This window comes from Coptis chinensis, chromosome 8 (genome assembly GCF_015680905.1).
Source record: "Coptis chinensis isolate HL-2020 chromosome 8, ASM1568090v1, whole genome shotgun sequence".
Taxonomy (NCBI): Eukaryota; Viridiplantae; Streptophyta; class Magnoliopsida; order Ranunculales; family Ranunculaceae; genus Coptis; species Coptis chinensis.
This window is the reverse complement of record NC_141463.1, coordinates 79,917,385-79,935,648: the sequence shown is the minus strand read 5'-3', so window position 1 is coordinate 79,935,648 and position 18,264 is coordinate 79,917,385. Positions and strand designations below refer to the sequence as shown.

Sequence of the window (18,264 nt, the reverse complement as noted above, 5' to 3'; positions counted from 1 at the left end):
TAATATTATAGATGGATGCACAAAACTTGAGAGGGAAAAATTGCTCTTGAAAAATTGAGGAACTAAGATAAGGAGACAAAGAAGTGAGCCTCTGAGCGATCACTGCTCTTAGCCTTAGTAGATAGTACTACTCTCGCCTAGCACATTTAATTGCAGATTCTGATGGCATCAGTGCATTTATATAGAGGAAACCATGATATATGTGTGAAAATCATAAACAAGCAAGAAAAGCAAACCATTGAACCAAAATATACATGTAAAAAACTTGTGTTTGCCATTGAAGACCAAGCACCACCATATGTAAATAACATATATTTTGAAACTAGATATTAATTCACTAATCAATCCATAGAAAGATTTCATGAACTAAGCCTAAATTACTAAATACTCATATCTAAACCTTAAGGAGTACTGAAGGAGTATTTGAGAGATGCCCAATCCAGAGTTTGAAATGCAGAGGATTTCTCTTGGAAGATAGTGAGAAAGGAAAACAATGGAGATGAACTCGATAGTTTAGTGGAGATGAACCCGAAAAGAGTATGAGAGTTTGGCGCTAACTATTTTCCTTTTTTTTTCGAACCAGCCGGAAGTAAATAGCGAAGTTTTATTTCACTTTCCAATTTCCACGATGGTTATTAGGTTGGATTAGTTTTTGGGTAAATTTGGTATTTCATGTACTTGTTTTTTTTTCCAAACCAATTGATCCGGTTAACAATTGGATCATGGATTTCCCCACAAAAATCAGATGTGGGGCTGAGATTAGTGCACATTGGAATGCATTGGAATGCATGTGCATGGAAGCAAACCTCTTTATATATATATTTTGTCGTCCACCAATATCAAAACTTCTTTGTTTGGATGTGTTTTACGACTATATTCCATCATACGCGTTCATGAAATTGGGTCATTGTTATTTTCTCAATCGTTGTATTTTAAAATGCACTCAACTATAAATCTTCAACATGATTTTTAGTACTACTAGATATGCAATATGCATGAGAAAGTCGGATTAGTAGTCATAACTAAACAACCTGAACAATTTTCCTATCATTTCTCAAATTAACTCAAACCAATGGAATCTCTAAATTATAAGATTGCCAGATGTTAGTGATAGATGATGCTATGAGAGTTTAAATATAATTGTAATAGAGAAACCAAGAAGAAAAAGAATGGAGAAGATTGGAGGCTAGAATAATAGGGTTAGAGAGTTATTTCTCTTCACCTTAGTTCATATATTTATACTTGACTTATTTGGGTGTCAAGCTACTCAAAACAACAACTACTAAATACGTATCCACACTTATAGAAACATGGGATACTTTACATACTTCAACACTTCCCCTCAAGCTGTAATTACGCAAACTATGCAAATTACAGCTTGGATTGCAAAAATAAAATATAAGAATATCTCTCTCCTCCCCGCCAAACCTTTGGCATAGAACTGTCTTTAGTTGAAGAACTCAAACAAGCTGTTGAGACATTCGAAAAGTGAAATCTGTCGGTGTAGGCAATGGCCTAACTTTGAAATCTTGAAGGTGTACCACAGTCCTGGCCCTGAAACCATAACACCGGTTTAGTGGCGCGCTGCTTGGCTACTACTCACTCCATTCGCTGTTATGGCTGTACTATCATAATATAAATTGAAAACAATAATATTGATTTGATGTGCGCTTCTTGGCTACTACTATCAATATCACTAATGACGTCAACAAAATACCATTATGGATACTCCTGAATACTGAATACTGGTGCAGTTTAGACTTGACTGCTGCATGAATACTGATGAGTACAGTTTAGGCTTGACTGCTACATGAATACTTGATTACTACCTGAAACATACGTGCATTTTAGGCTTGACTGCTACCTGAATACTGATGAGTGCAGTTTAGGCTTGACTACTACCTGAAACATATGTGCAATTTAGGCGTGACTTCTACCTAAAGCATACATGCAGTTTAGGCTTGACTGCTACCTGAATACTGATGAGTGCAGTTTAGGCTTAACTGCTACATGAAACATACGTGCAGTTTAGGCGTGACTGCTACATGAATACTGATGAGTGCAGTTTAGGCTTGATTGCTACCTGAAACATATGTGCAGTTTAGGCATGATCAAGCACACAAACATATGTCTGCGGTTTAGGTGTGGATTGCTACGAATACTTGAGTCTTGATATGCCCGGTATGAGGGGTGCCTCATGAAGTGGGTTCGCCAAGGCATTATGGAATATGGAGACATGAGTACTCTTCCCCATATCTCCATATTCTCTTTGCCTCATATACTCAATGTCCTCATATCTCCATATTCTTCCCCTCAAGTTGGAATATACAAGGCTAAGTTGAAACATATAAATGCTTATCTATTCCGACTTGAATTTGAAATAGAGGAGACCAAATACCAACCCAATAAATAAACTGACCACCCTACCATACTAAACTTAAAACTTGAAATTATACAACCAACTAATACCCACTTCAAAGAACAAAGCAAAGACGAAGTTATACGACCAAAGATCAACCAATGCCTACTCCAAAAAACAATACTTCATACTCCAATACACAAAAAATTCTAACAGAACATGTATCAAACAATACTCACTATAGAGGGTGGATGGCGGGTCGCGCTCCTTGTTATGATTGCGAACTTCTGGAATAGTTCCGAAAACAGAGGAAGATAGAAAGAATAATTCCTCGCGAGATAGAGGTCGTGTGCTCCTATAATACTTCAAACAAACAACTTAAAATATATAACAAATACTTTGGTCATTAATACCAACTGCGCGGAAGCTAGAAACTCAAACATCCATAACAAGACTGACATCAAACTTTATATTCCTCAAATTTGACATACCAACAATATTTGAAATTACTCAATGAGCTCATATCTCCATATTTTCACCATACACCAACTGTTGAAGCGAACCAATACTTTCAATCAAGAAACCCAACGATTTCAATAAACAAACAGGTTCATATGTAGCTCATGAAAATAACGAAGGTCCAACATCATAATAGGAGCCTATTCTCTATATGGATATGAAGAGAGCGTGCTAGACGAACAGCCCAGAGCGCGTGCGCGCCTTCACCTAGAAACTGCGAGATACAAAGCCCAAAGTGCGTGCGCCCCTAGCAGAAGGCTAAACTGAGCTCGTCGCGTCTCGTCCAATACTAATTTCAGAGATACATAGAGGTTGTGCCCCTCTTATCAATACTAAGACAGAGAGATTGCGGAAGAAGGAGACTGCGGAAGCGAAACAATACTAAGAAACCAATACTGAGAAATTTTGGATCTCTCTTCTAACATTCTTCAAACAAACTTTAAACACTAGTGGAAACTTCTTGTGAGAAAAATTAAAACTTGAATTGAATACTATATTGAAAACTGAAAAAGAATTGATTTTTTTTTTTCTTGTATATTTATTTTGGGGGTTACCTCTCCTAGCATACTACTAAACTTAGATTTGACCCTGATGCTCCGAGACCATGTTAGTGGTGATGCTAGGAGAGTTTAAACATAATTGTAATAGAGAAACCAAGAAGAAGAAGAATAGAGAAGAGTGGAGGCTTGAATAATAGGGTTAGAGAGTTATTTCTCTTCACCTTAGTTCATATATTTATACTTTACTTATTTGGGTGTCAAGCTACTCAAAACAAATACTAAATACGTATCCACACTTATAGAAACGTGGAATACTTTACATACTTCAACACCAGACTTTCCACAATCATTCTCTAAGTACCAAGTACCAAATAGTGTATTTGTTCTCATTATTTTTTCATTGTTTAGTAAGACCTCCATGTATCAAATTTATTCCAAATAATTTTCCAATTCTCTTTGTACTCTTTAGTAACACCTCCTTGTATACAATTTATTCGCAAACAAATAACAATTTCTATTATGATATCTTTTCGCTCAAACTTAGGTATAAGACTGAACTAGTTTCACAAAGAAAGATGAATAGAAATGTACGTAAGGCTGACACCCAAGGCTGTCTAGGGACGAATTACCAAATATTTGGGTTTACGGCGCAAACTCGCAAAGTCTGGCTGATTAATGTGTGTTTCAAAATATGAAATGGATCTTTGTTATCAGCAGCCCAGGATTACCTCCTCTTTTCCGTACCACACGTTCACAGTCCACAGTCCACACCTCCTAAACGAATTGAATCAAATGGACCCCATGTCACCAGACTACCTCGCCAACCATTTTGCTTTCAAAGAAGTTTCTTCTCTCCTTGCACACCTTAATCCAATCGTTTCACAACATGACTTTTCACATACACCCACCTAACCAGCAAGTTCCCAAACTTAGATATCCAAGAACTACATATAGGCATATCACACACACATATATATAGGAGGCATTTAATTTGTTTGATCTTCAATTCTACTACTACTTTTTGCACCTGGCCTCAAGCCGATTTGATCAACCTACTTCGTCATGGAAATGGCCAAAGCCTATGAAGCAGCACCCCCAGCTGTACCAGATTGGTTAAACAAAGGCGATAACGCATGGCAAATGACAGCTTCAACACTTGTAGCACTTCAAAGCATGCCAGGCTTAGTTATTCTCTATGGAAGCATAGTCAAGAAAAAATGGGCTGTTAACTCAGCTTTCATGGCTCTCTATGCTTTTGCTGCTGTTTTAATTTGTTGGGTCTTGTTATGTTATAGAATGGCTTTTGGTGACAAACTCTTACCATTCTGGGGTAAGGGTGCACCAGCTCTAGGACAAAAATATCTCACTGGCCGAGCAGGTGTACCTGCAAGTACACATTATCATGCTGATGGTTCAATCGAAACAACAAAGAGTCAGCCTTTTTATCCCATGGCTACACTTGTATATTTTCAGTTTACTTTTGCTGCTATTACTATGATTTTATTGGCTGGATCGGTACTGGGCCGGATGAATATCAAGGCTTGGATGGCTTTTGTTCCACTTTGGCTCATTTTTTCTTACACTGTGGGTGCATTTAGTCTTTGGGGAGGTGGGTTTCTTTATCAGTGGGGTGTTATTGATTACTCTGGTGGTTATGTCATTCATCTCTCCTCTGGAATCGCTGGGTTCACCGCAGCATATTGGGTAATTATTCAAGTTATATATTTTGAAAATTGAGTTGATTCAGCTGAGTTTTACTGAGTTTGTTGTACATATGGTGCGCTTGTTTATGATTTATGTGTTGTTCAGGTTGGGCCTAGATTAAAAGTGATAGGGAGAGATTTTCTCCAAATAATGTCCTACTTATGCTGGCTGGAGCTGGTTTGTTGTGGATGGGATGGTCCGGTTTCAATGGGGTGCACCTTACGCAGCGAATATTACTTCATCGATTGCAGTTTTAAACACTAATGTGTGTGCCGCAACGAGTCTTTTGGTATGGACTTCTCTTGATGTGGTGTTCTTTGGAAGACCTTCAGTGATAGGAGCTGTTCAAGGAATGATGACAGGACTTGTTTGCATCACTCCAGGGGCAGGTATGCAGCTCGCCAGTTGTGTATAATCCAAAAATAGCTTGTCCATGTGCAAATTTTCAATAGATTTAGCAGTTACATTACATGTTATTGTCCCACTACACGGAAAAAGGCTAAAACTCACCAACTAAAATCAGTTCTTAGGGATAATTGCCAACCAGCCTTAGAGTTAGAAATGTAGTTAATGGAAATATTTATTCCACTGCCTAACAGGGCCTAACAAGTAACACCAGCTTGCCTTTGTAGACGTAGAGATCATTAATTCTATGGGTTATTTTCATTACTATATTTAGTGGTTGACTAATTGTGTAAATGTTGCAGGGGTGGTGCAATCCTGGGCAGCAATAGTGATGGGCATTCTTTCTGGTAGCATTCCATGGTTCACAATGATGATTCTCCACAAAAAGTCCACATTACTACAGAAGGTATGCAGTACTTTTGGCAGTGATAATGATATTCCATTAAAACGTCTTTTTTTTTTTTTTGGGTAATCGGCGGCCGCCGCCTATGGGTTGTTGGAACCAGTCCTGAGCCTGGAGGCCGCCACCTAGGCCCGTAAGGAACAAGTCGTGTACGATCTGGAACAAATCCCGGAAAATCCACACTTCACAAGGCTCGAACTCGAGACCTCATGGGGGCTAGATACACACCAACGCCTTCCTTAACTAGTTAGGCTAACCAGTTGGGTGTTTGAACGAATTTTAATATTCACAAAATTCACACAAGCTGCCAATACAAAAAACTCTCACCAAATGCACTAATTTTTGAAACTTTTTAGTAAGCTAAAAACCGGAAAAAAGTCAAAGATAGAGATTTTGTTCTCTATGGGCGTCTATTTTGTAGTTTACAAAACCTTTTACCATCTTTACCAAAAAAAAACTTTTGACCATCTCTATGAGCTGTGATAATAAGACGAACAGGGGATTTGAAGGTCATTTGAAAAAAAATTAATTTAGACGGCACTCTATTTTGCCCCCAATACAGTTTGAACTAAATACATTTTGCCATCTGATCAGGTGGATGACACACTTGGTGTGATCCATACGCACGCCGTAGCTGGGCTATTGGGCGGGCTTCTTACCGGGCTTTTGGCAGAACCAGCTCTTTGTAGACTCATCTTACCGGTAAAGAACTCCAGGGGTGCATTTTATGGTGGTGAAGGTGGGATACAGTTCTTGAAGCAAGTGGTTGCAGCTCTTTTTATTATAGGTTGGAATTTAGTGTCCACTACACTTATTCTTCTTGCTATAAGAATGGTCATACCCTTAAGAATGCCTGACGAACACCTTTTAATTGGAGATGATGCTGTGCATGGTGAAGAAGCTTATGCCCTTTGGGGTGATGGAGAGAAGTATGATGCAACAAAACATGGATTGAATGCATCTATGTACTCTGAGCAAAGAACTCCTTCAAACTATGTTAATGGTGCTAGAGGTGTAACAATTCAGTTGTAAATACCCAGTACATAAAATTTTGGAGAGAGGGAGAGAGCGACAGAGAGAGAGAGCAGCGTATGTAATGTATATCTTGTAATTATAATTTTGTAATAGTTATTTTTACGCACTTCGTTTTAGGTGGAGTTTTAAGTTATGAAGCAATCATGTTTCACATACAATTTGAGAATTTCTATATTGCATGATTTCTAGTTCCATACTTCCATGTTCCATCTATACCGACAACAATATTTGGGGTTAGTGTCATTATTATTATTATTATTATTATTATTATTATTATTTTATTTTTATTTTTGTTCGGATGGGATGTATTATTTTGTCTGAAACAATTTTTTTTTAAATAAAAATTTTATTGATACTAATAACGAATTTTACAAATAATTGGACAAAGACGTCACAAACTACCAAGTAAGTCCTTTTCAATAAAACATCCCATGCGAAATTTAAAATCACATCTACATTGCGCAACTCCTACCAGCTTTTCACCCAGAAAGTAAAAGTGAGGAGAAATAGTCATGTAGAGGTAATATATTTACCTCTACATGACTATTTCTACGTTATAATGAGGCCTTGCCGCACCAGCCGGTTAGCTGTCATGGTGTCCGACATACTAATTAAACTTATTTTTCAGCCTTTGATTAAAAACTACTTTATTTATCGTTTTCAAGGACATAAAGGTAAAATTCTAATCTACAAAAATTTGTACCACGTGAATTGAAGACCCACCAGTTTTGTTTGCATGCCAGGTGTTCAGAGCTAAAAGTTGATTAATAATTATTGATGCCCTATTGAAAACGTGCAAGACGCGTGTTTTTTGCTAGTCCTTAGATATATATTATAGTCATACACTCTTAGCTCTATTTTTCAAGGTTTTACATAGTCTCCATTTTTTTTTTATAAACTCTAATACTAATTATGAAAAAAAAAAATCCAAATCCTTAGATATATATATTATAGTTATATCATCACCAATCTATTTTTTTTGTAGCACTCACAGAGACTCCAATTTTTTTTCTAAACTCTATTACTAGTTATGAAAAAGTAGAATATAAAGAAGCAATTCCATCTAGAGTTTCACAAAGTCTCCAACTTTTTCTAAACAATATAGCTAAAACAAAACAAAAAAAAAAAAAAAAAAAAAAAAAAACGAAACTAAATTGCTAAAAACAATAGTTCCAACAAAAAACGATTTTCCTAAAACCCTTACGCCACAAAGAATTCAGGTGAATTTTAACATAACAAAATTTCTTTATAAAAAATGACAATGAAACTATGAAAGAACAAAGGAAAAAATAAATTGAGTTGCTTGAACATTTACTTTATGCATTTGTTAACCACACATATGACTGAGAAAAAAGGAAAAAAACCAATTAATCATAAAATAAGTAACAATGTACACCCAAAACAAATAAAATTGTATTGTATGCACTATATATTTGGGGTTAAACAAATAAAGTTTGATCAATTTGATGTGTTATCCACTGTGGGATTTAGACATTTAGTAATAGTTAAGGATTTCAAAAACCACAATTCTGTCCACAATAATTACGACATATTCCAATTTAATTTATAAATTTTATAATTTCCAATTTTAGTGGAATAACGTAATTCAGTTAAAGCGGACATTGGCTTAAATAAATTATATAACTATGGATTTAGTTAAAGTGGGCGTTGGGATTAAATAAATTATATACCAAACCAAAACAAATTACATGTGGAAAATTAAATTATACAAAAAAATAACATCACAAAATATATAATAGAAAAATAAAATAAAATAAAATAACGGCAAACCAATAATGACAAATATTTTAAAATATATATAATACTACATGAAACTAACGTCAAAGAACAATTAACGGGAAACAGAAAACTATATCCAAATGCATGCATCGAACTAATAACCTCAAATAATATTTAACGAGAAATCGAAAATTGGATGCACATGCAAACATTAAACTAATCTTAAAAAGTAATTAATGGACAATCGGAATATAGATACAACTGTATTAAACTAACCTCAAAGAATAATTAACGGGAAATCAAAACTTGGATGCAAATACATCGAACTAACATAAAAAATAATAATTGTCGGGAAATAGGAAGTTGGATGCAAATGCATTGAACTAACCCTAAAAAATTAAATTAACGGAAAATCGGAAACTGGATGCAACTGTATTGAACTAACCTAAAAAAATTTAACTATAAATTGGAAACAGAATGCAAATGCGTGAAACTAATCTTAAAAAATAATTAACAAAAAATCGGAAATCGGATGCAACTACATTGAACTAATCTCAAAAAATAAATTAGATGTAAATGTATTGAACTAACCTCAAGAAATAATTAACGGAAAATCGGAAATTGGATGCAAATTCATTGAACTAACCTCAAACAATAATTAACGGGAAATCAGAAACTAGATGCAAATGCAACCTTATTGAATAATAAACGAGAAATCAGAAATTGAATGCAAATGTATTAAACTAATTAATCTCAAAGAATAATTAACGGGAAATCAGAAACTGGATACAAATGCATTGAACTGACCTCAAAGAACAATTAACATGAAATTAGAAATTGGATGCAAATGTAGTGAACTAACTGCAAAGAATAATTAACAAGAAATCGGAAACTGGATGCAACTGCATTGAACTAACCTCAAAAAATAAATAACAGAAAATCAGAAACTGGATGCAAATGCATTGAACTAACCTCAAAATATAGTTGTGTTATATGTTAGTGAAATGTCTTGATAAGTATAGTTTTGTATTTAAAACGGTGTTTATCTTATCTTTTTTCGTATGATTTGGAACACCTTGCTATTCAAGTACTATAGTATGAACTTCATCTTATTAGACAATCTCACAAAACTTCAATTAAATTATTATTATTAAACAACAAAATGAAGTTGAAGGGTTTTATCAATGGTGAGTTTTTTTTTTTTTAATGGAAAGCACGTACGTGGAGTTTTTATGTTATAAGAAATTTGGATGAGTGATCAATATAATATTTGTATATAATAGTTATGCATATATAGTTGCATATATTTTTCAGAATAATTAATATGACAGGACCCGTTCATAGATAATCTTTGAAGATCCCACATAATGAGTTAGGTATAATTTAAAGAATAATTAAAGGGAAATCGGGGACTGGAGAATCTTTGATGATCCCATATAGTAAATCAAGCATAATTTATTTTTATGTCATGTTTGCAAAGATACTACAAATGGATCACTAGAAAATTGGTATTACACATCACATTGGATAATTAAAAAGAAATCAAAAACTGGATTCAAATACATTGAAATGAGCTCAAAGAGTAATTAATGGGAAATCGGAAACTTTATGCAAATGTAATAAACTAAACTCAAAAAGTAATTAACTAAAAATCGGAAACTAGATGCGACTGCATTAAACTGACGTCAGAGAATAAATAACTGAAAATTAGAAATTGGATGCAAATTCTTGAAAAATATTTAACAAAAAATCAGAAACGATATACAAATGCATCAAACAAATCTCAAATAATAATTAACGGAGAATCGGAAACTGAATGCAAATCCATTGAATTAACCTCAAAACATAATTAACATAAAATCAAAAACCGAATGCAACTGCATTAAATTAACCTCATAGAATAATTGACGGGAAATCAGAAACTATATGCAAATACATTGAAATAACCTCAAAGAATAGTTAACGGGAAATCAGAAATCGGACGAAATTGAATCAAACTAACCTCAAAGGATAAATAATCATAAATCATATACTAGATGCAGATATATTGAACTAACCTCAAAGAGTTATTAATGAGAAATCGGAAACTGGATGCAAATGCAATGAACTAATCTCAAAGAATAATTAACAAAACATCGAAAAATAGATGCAACTGCACATTGAACTAACCTCAATGAATAATTAACGGGAAATCATAAATTTGATGCAACTACATTGAACAAACCTTAAAAAATAAATAACGGGAAATCGAAAACTTGCTGCAAATGCATTGAACTAACCTCAAATAACAATTAACGGGAAATCGGAAATTAGATGCAACTGCATTAAACTAACCTCAAAAAATAATTAATGGAAAATTGGAAACTGGATGCAACTATATTAAACTAAAATCATAGATTAACTAACAGTCTGGGAAATCAGAAATTGGATGCAATATCCTTGAAGAATATTTAACGGAAAATCGGAAACTAGATGCAAATGCATTGAAATAATCTCAAAGAATAGTTATCTGGAAATCAGAAATCAGATGTAACTACATCGAACTACCCTCAAAGCATAAATAACCGAAAATTGGAAGCTAGATGCAAATGCATTGAACTAACCTCGAAAAATAATTAACGGAGAATCAGAAACTGGATGCAGATGTCTTGAACTAACCTCAAAGTGTAATTAATGGAAAATTGGAACCTTGATGCAAATGCAATGAACTAATCTCAATGAGTAATTAACGAAATAATGAAAACTAGATGCAACTGTACTGAATTAACCTTAATGAATAACTAACGGGAAGTCATAAACTTGGTGCAACTGCACTGAACTAACCTCAAAGAATAATTAACGGGAAATCAGAAACTTGACACAACTACATTGAATTAACTTCAAAGAATAATTAATGGGAAATCGGAAACTAGATGCAACTACATTGAACTAGCCTCAAAGAATAATTAACGAAAAATCAGAAACTTAATGCAAATGTATTGAACTAACCCTGAAACATAGTTATATTATATGTAGGGAGAATATAATGTCTCAACAAGTATAGTTTTGCATTTTAAGTAGTGTTTATCATCTTTGCCATATTGGGCATTATCCCAAAACTTCTATTATTAAACCTAACAACAAAAATAAGTCGGTGGATTTTATCAAGGTTTAGTGTTTTCTTTTTATAAAGAGTGGTGCAAGAAATTTGAATGAGTGATTAATATAGTTTCCATATCTCATAGCTTTGCATAGTTGTTAATATTTTTTAAAATAATTTAATATAACGATACCCATTCGTAGGACGGGTTCGAAAATTATAGTTGATTTCAAGTCATCAAAAAATTGGGAAATTATCTATGAGCTGAACTTTCGAATTTCTATGACAAAAAACACAGTGGTCTAACTTTTAAGACCAATCAAATGGTAATATATAATTTTTGTTACAAAAAACCAGACTAACCAAGGGGTCAGTTTAGGGGTGCAGATGGATAGCTGAATATCTGAATCCGATTTGTATTCGTATTCGAAAAATATGATATTATCCGAAATTTTCGGATATCGGATTCGGATTCAGATAAATTTTCACATCCGAACAGATTTCGGATACGGATACGGATGCTGGTACTATCCGTCGGATAATATCCGAATCCGATTTAATTAATATAAATATATTATTATATTAAAACTATAAAATATAAATACAAATTTAATTTAGTTTAGGGTTTTTTTTCTTTCTCAAACCTAATCTCAACGCCGTAACCCGCAACCACCACTTCTCTTCTCAAATCTCAAATTCTCAACGCACCACCAACCACCACCGCTCCTCTTCTTCTTCCTCAAAGCACCACTACCACGCAAATGTATGTAAAATTCTCTCTATGTAGAACAAAATTGTTTATCAACTTTTCTCTAAAACGTAACTTAAAAAGCAGAAAGATCATAAAGACTAGTTACTATATTGCATGAATTTCATGCTCGTTCCCGCAAAAATTCAAGTTTCTTATGAGTGTAAAAAAGCATAAAAGTAAGCGTTGTTATTTATTAACGACTTTTATATAAAAGTGGGTATATAAAAGTGTTCATTATATTTTTAAAAAAACAAAATGGCTTATGCGTGTTATGTACAATTGTCTGCATTAGCTGTAAGAAGCTTCCACCCATATTAAGAAAATAAAATAAATAAATAAACCAATAAGTTTTCTTCCACTTTTCTTCTGTTTTATAAGCTTTAAAAGCTTCATTTTCATGAAATTAACATTTTTGAGAGTGGGTGAATGATTTTAGTTTCTAGGTGTTATAGATTTTGAAGATGAGCAAAAGTTGTAGATATACAGCAGAGAATTTATAGTTCAGATCAAGTGTACTAGTGTTTGTTGTGAAGTCTTTTGCGTTAATACCATCTCTACTGAAAGTCTGAAATGAAGAAAAGTTTAAAGTTATTCTATTTATGAAGTTTGACAAGTTGTTCTCTCTCTCTCTCTCTGTCACTCTCTGTTTTGTTGTTTTGGTGTTTTAATCAAGTTATTTTGCTGCTTGTTATTGTCACACAACAACATTACCTTTCTACGCAATCTCTCATTCTCCTTGACAATTCTGTCCATAGTTGCTTTGCCCTCGTGGCTATCCTCCTCGCTATCATCCTCCTCACTATGTTCAGCTTCTTCTAGGTTCTCTTTTTCTGCAAATAATAACTCTTTCGCGCATACTTGTTTTGCAACTAATAATGGCTCAAATTCTGTGCATTCAAATTGATTAGCAACAGAGCAATAATCATTTTCTATTGAAATTTGCCCAAAGCTTTCACATTGCATCTCTTGATCGACAATCTCCCAGTTCTCTTGGGTTTCACAATTAGTCTTAGTTTGATCATGAACATTATCTAGTCTCTCTTGCAACATGATGACTTTCTTGATAACCCCTTTTCGACAATCTCGAACCCCAGAATCACTATCCATTTTGAATTTTTTGAAATTTTGAAATTTGAAGAATCTAGAAGTGTTGTCTGTCAGTCTGTGTCTTTAATATTGACTCTATTTGTTGTATTATGTAGGTGGAAATGGCTACCCCAACCCCAAGCAGTGCTGCATCAGCTCCTTCACCTAGTGGTAGTGTGAGCCATACGCTATCAACGAGCCTACGCCTATTGATGCCGATACTGCTGCTGCTAGTATATCGTCGGATGAAGAAACAGCTCCTGTTGAAAGTGCGGATCCATTGAAAGGTAAACGTTCAAAAGTGTGGCTAGAGTTTGAAATTAAAAAATTAGGAGATGGAACCTCTAAAGCTTATTATAAACATTGCAAAAAGAGTTTTGATCCTAGTAGTAAGTTGGGTACTACGCATTTGAGAAATCATTTGAAATCTTGCAAGATAAAGAAACATTCTACTTCGGATCAAAGGCTTTTGTGTAATTCATTTAGCGCAAATGAAGCTCCAAAATTAGCAAGTTGAAAATATGACCCACGTACAAGTAGACTTGACTTTGCACGCATGGTTGCTAAGCATGATTACCCTTTTCTTATGGCTGAACATGAATACTTTAGAGTTTTCATAAATGGTATTTGTCCTATGTTCAAATGGGTCTCAAGAACCACTGTTCGAGAGGATGTCATGCAACTTTACAATGAGTCAAGAACTGAGTTACAAGATTTTTTTGATAAGTTGCCATCAAAAGTTAGTTTTACAACTAATATGTGGACTCCTGACTATCAAATTATTGGTTATTATTGTGTTACTTGTCATTATATCGATGATGAGTGGGTGTTGCGAAAAAAAATCATCACTTATCTTACTGTCCCTACACCACATAGTGGTGTTGTTCTTAGTGAGGTTATCAAGGCTCAAGCGTTGGCATGGAATGTTGATAGAAAGTTATTTGCCATAATTGTTGATAATGCTTCTAACAATAATACTATGGTAGTGGAGCTCAAGGATTGGCTTAAGAGGAAAGGGGTTTTATGTCTTGATGGTAGTTTGTTTCATATAAGATGTAGTGCCCATATTTTAAATCTTATTGTGCAAGATGGATTGAATGTGATTGCTCCTTTTATTGTTAAGATTCGAGATAGTGCTAGGTATGGCAAGAATTCTCATAGTAGGCATGAAAAGTTTTTGAATGCATTAGCTCAGACAAGTTTAACTGGGAAAGGGGTTTCTATGGATGTTCCTACAAGATAGAACTCTACTTATGACATGCTCTGTAGTGCCATCCGAGTACGTAGAGCCTTTGAGCGCTTGGCAGAGTTAGCTTCTGACTATAACCATTTACCTTCTCTTGAAGAGTGGGAAATGGGAACTAAAATTTGTGAGTGTTTGAAAGTTTTCAATGATGCTACACTTCATTTCTCCGGCGTCCAATACCCAACTGCAAATTTGCATTTTAAATATGTTTGTGATATTCATCATGATATTCTTGAGTGGTTAGACTCTGATTTTTATTATATCCTTGATATGGAAAAGGCTATGAAAGAAAATTTTGATAAATATTGGAGCGAATGTAATTTATTGATGAGTTTTGGTGTTATACTTGATCCTTGCTATAAGATGGAGTTTATTGAGTATGCTTTTACTATGATTTATGGTAAGAAGTCTAAACAAGAAAAAGATGTGAAGAATTCTTTGAATGAGTTGTACACCATGTATGCAATGTCCGATTCTTCTATGGTTGATGTCGGATCATCTTCTAGTCTATTGAATTCATTTTCTGGTGACCAAGGGAGTTCTAAGATGGATGAAGGTTTCCAAAATTTCACGAAACAACGTTCGGAAAGTTCAAAAGCTCCAAAAACAGAGTTGGAGAAGTATCTAGAAGAAGATTTATTCCCATTTGATGCTAATGGGAAAGGTTGTGACATATTGGTTTGGTGGAAAAACAATGGTCTGAAGTTTCCTATATTAGTAAGGATGGCACGTGACATTCTAGCAGTTCCTGTGTCGAGTGTTGCTTCAGAATCTGCATTTAGTTTTGGTGGTAGAATAATTACCGACTCTCGTTCATCATTGGGTGTTGATTCTGTGGAGGCATTAGTATGTTTGAAGGATTGGTTGCCTAAACTTAATGGTAACTTCCTTATCTTGAACTTTATTTAAGAATATATATATATTCAAGAATTACATCATGTCTAACTTTCTTTATATCTTAATTCATTTATGTATTAGTACCGATTGTCGTTGGCTTGGATGCTTGACTTGTGATAGAACAACTTTTAGTCTCGACACTATGAAATAAGGTAAGAATAAGACTATTAAGGTTAATTTATATCTTGTCTACCTTTTTAAGTAATTAGTGATACATATGTTTCTTTATGTTTTCGTGAAGTATTTAATTATTTATTTTCAAATATAATCTCTAAATGAGTTGGTTGTGATTTTACCTCTATGCAGGTGTTAATGTGTTAATTGATTGGAACCGTTTTGGATGCGGAAAGTGTTGTATGGGCAGGGGCAGATTTCTATGTTTATGTAATAGAGATGATTTCTATGTTTGTAATAGGTTATGAGTGTATTTTCTTAAGTTAGAAGTATTTTCTTAATTAAGAGGTTAAACTGTTGAAGTTTGTTTAACAGGTTGATTTTGTGAATGAACTCAATGAAGTATGAACTGATGAAGTGATGAAATGCTATGTTAATGTTATTTTACAGGTGGTTTGTTTAACAGGTTGATTTTGATGAATAAGGTACTGCCCGACAGGTGGTTAGTTTAACAGGTTAATTTAGATATTTTGATGTTCATTAGAACATGATTTGGACTGTACCAGGTGATAAGGTCCATGAAATCACGAAAGCCCATCACGAAATCATGAAAGCCCATGTTTAGTGATCGGATCAGATATCGGATATTATTTTATACATCTGTCGGATTCGGATTCGGATGTGAGTGATAAATTTCGGATTCGGATTCGGATGTAGGCATATCCGAATCCGAAACTATCCGTCTGCAGCCCTAGGTCAGTTATATTATCGCAATGCAGTGTTTTATTACTGTTTTTTCTCAAAAATATTTTTTTCCAAAATTTAAAACGGTGCATAATTCTCTCATTTCTCTTCTCTATCTTTGCTACCATTAAGCCTCTTCATTTTTCAATAAAAAGTTAGAATACCCTATTCACTTCCTCGATAAAATAAAAGTGGTCTCCCCCAAAAAATAAAATAAAAGTGATCTCTCTCTATTATACATATATTCTAATACATCGTTCTTCAAATCTACATGTGCCTTTTAACATTATTTATAGTTTCTACATGTATATATTACTTATTGCTTATTGCACAAGGAAATAAGAATCTATAGAGTTTCCTTCGGGATAGACACCAAAATTGGCAAATGGCCAACCTTGTGGTGGTACCAGTGCACTCTTTCCCCAAGTACACCATTGGCACTTATTCTTTGACATACTACAAACTTTCAAAGATTTTTTAGTATTACCCCCCTACTAGATGGAGAAATTAGGGTCTCCCCCTTGAGTACACACAAAAAAAAAGTCAATTTGGATTGATCGTGTTTTTTTTTGTGTGTACTCAGGGGGTAGATTCTAATTTCCCCATCTAATTGGGGAAAATCCTAATTGGCTTATCTAGTAGGGGGGTAATACTAGTTAACCCAACTTTCAAAGGGTCTATGGAAAGAGGTCCTTAACTAGTGAGGTATTGATTGAAACCTACACAGCGGATTTGGTATCTTGGTGAAAGAGATTGACACAAAATTTGCAGCATGAGTGTAGACAAAATAATAATAATAAAAAAAAAAGGAATTTACGCTCTTTGAGTTAGTCTTAACCGGGTCCCCCAGTTAGTTTGGTTTTCACTAACAAAAATTATAGATTGTCATTTGATTTGATTGGTATTAAAAATCAGATCAGCTGATTTTTTGTCATAGAAATTCGAAAGTTCCACCCCACAGTTAATTCTCTCTAAAAAAAATTATGGTCGATTTGAAAGTCAAACCTATTGATATCAATTCCTTTGCTGAGAAATCAGCATCAAGAGCAGATGAGGGCGAGTTCGAGACTTCGAGAACCTTACGAAACAAAGAAAGGAATCAAAGACCATAATGTCAATTCATTGCATCCATTCATTGCACGTGAATCCTGGACTTGGACTAGTTTCCAATTTTTCATGGTCTCCAACCCACTTTCTCACATCTACTCTTGTCTAGAATCTAGATGACTTTGATTTTTATTCTTATCATGGCGGAAAGGAAAACGATTCGATAGGGCCCAAGCGATGCAAACAAATGTTTTACCAGACCCCTACTTTAACGAAGTTGTACAGTTTGTCAATGACAGATACTGGTGTTTTACCACCATTACTTGCATTGATTGTGCATTTGTGCAACAACTAAGCTATTTTTGTCTATCACACAAAACATATTTCCGAGGGAAAATGAGTGTACGCGCGCACGCAATGCAAATTATAGTGATAGTGATGAAATAAGAATCATTTCGGTATTGCAGACTTGATTAATCAAATAAAGAGCATCCTTAATTTGAACTTTAGAGTAGGTGAATAAAAGGTGGCAAGTACTAAAGAGGTTGGACTTTAGCACAAAAAAAAAAGTAGGTGAATAAAAGGTGGCAAGTACTGAAGAGGTTGGAATGTATGATTCCCTGATGGAAGCTTAA

At 34.4% G+C, this 18,264-nt stretch overlaps 1 protein-coding gene across 1 annotated transcript; it reads left to right on the top strand.

Moving 5' to 3' along the window:
• Window positions 1-3,873: 3,873 nt before the first annotated feature.
• LOC147483368 (ammonium transporter 2-like) lies at window positions 3,874-7,162 on the top strand. Its single transcript, XM_086579382.1, is given in 6 exon segments — window positions 3,874-5,082; window positions 5,188-5,203; window positions 5,206-5,289; window positions 5,292-5,471; window positions 5,790-5,893; window positions 6,485-7,162. Coding segments are annotated over 6 exon segments (1,464 nt in total). The 5' UTR covers window positions 3,874-4,440; the 3' UTR covers window positions 6,923-7,162.
• The last annotated feature ends 11,102 nt before the right edge of the window (window positions 7,163-18,264 follow it).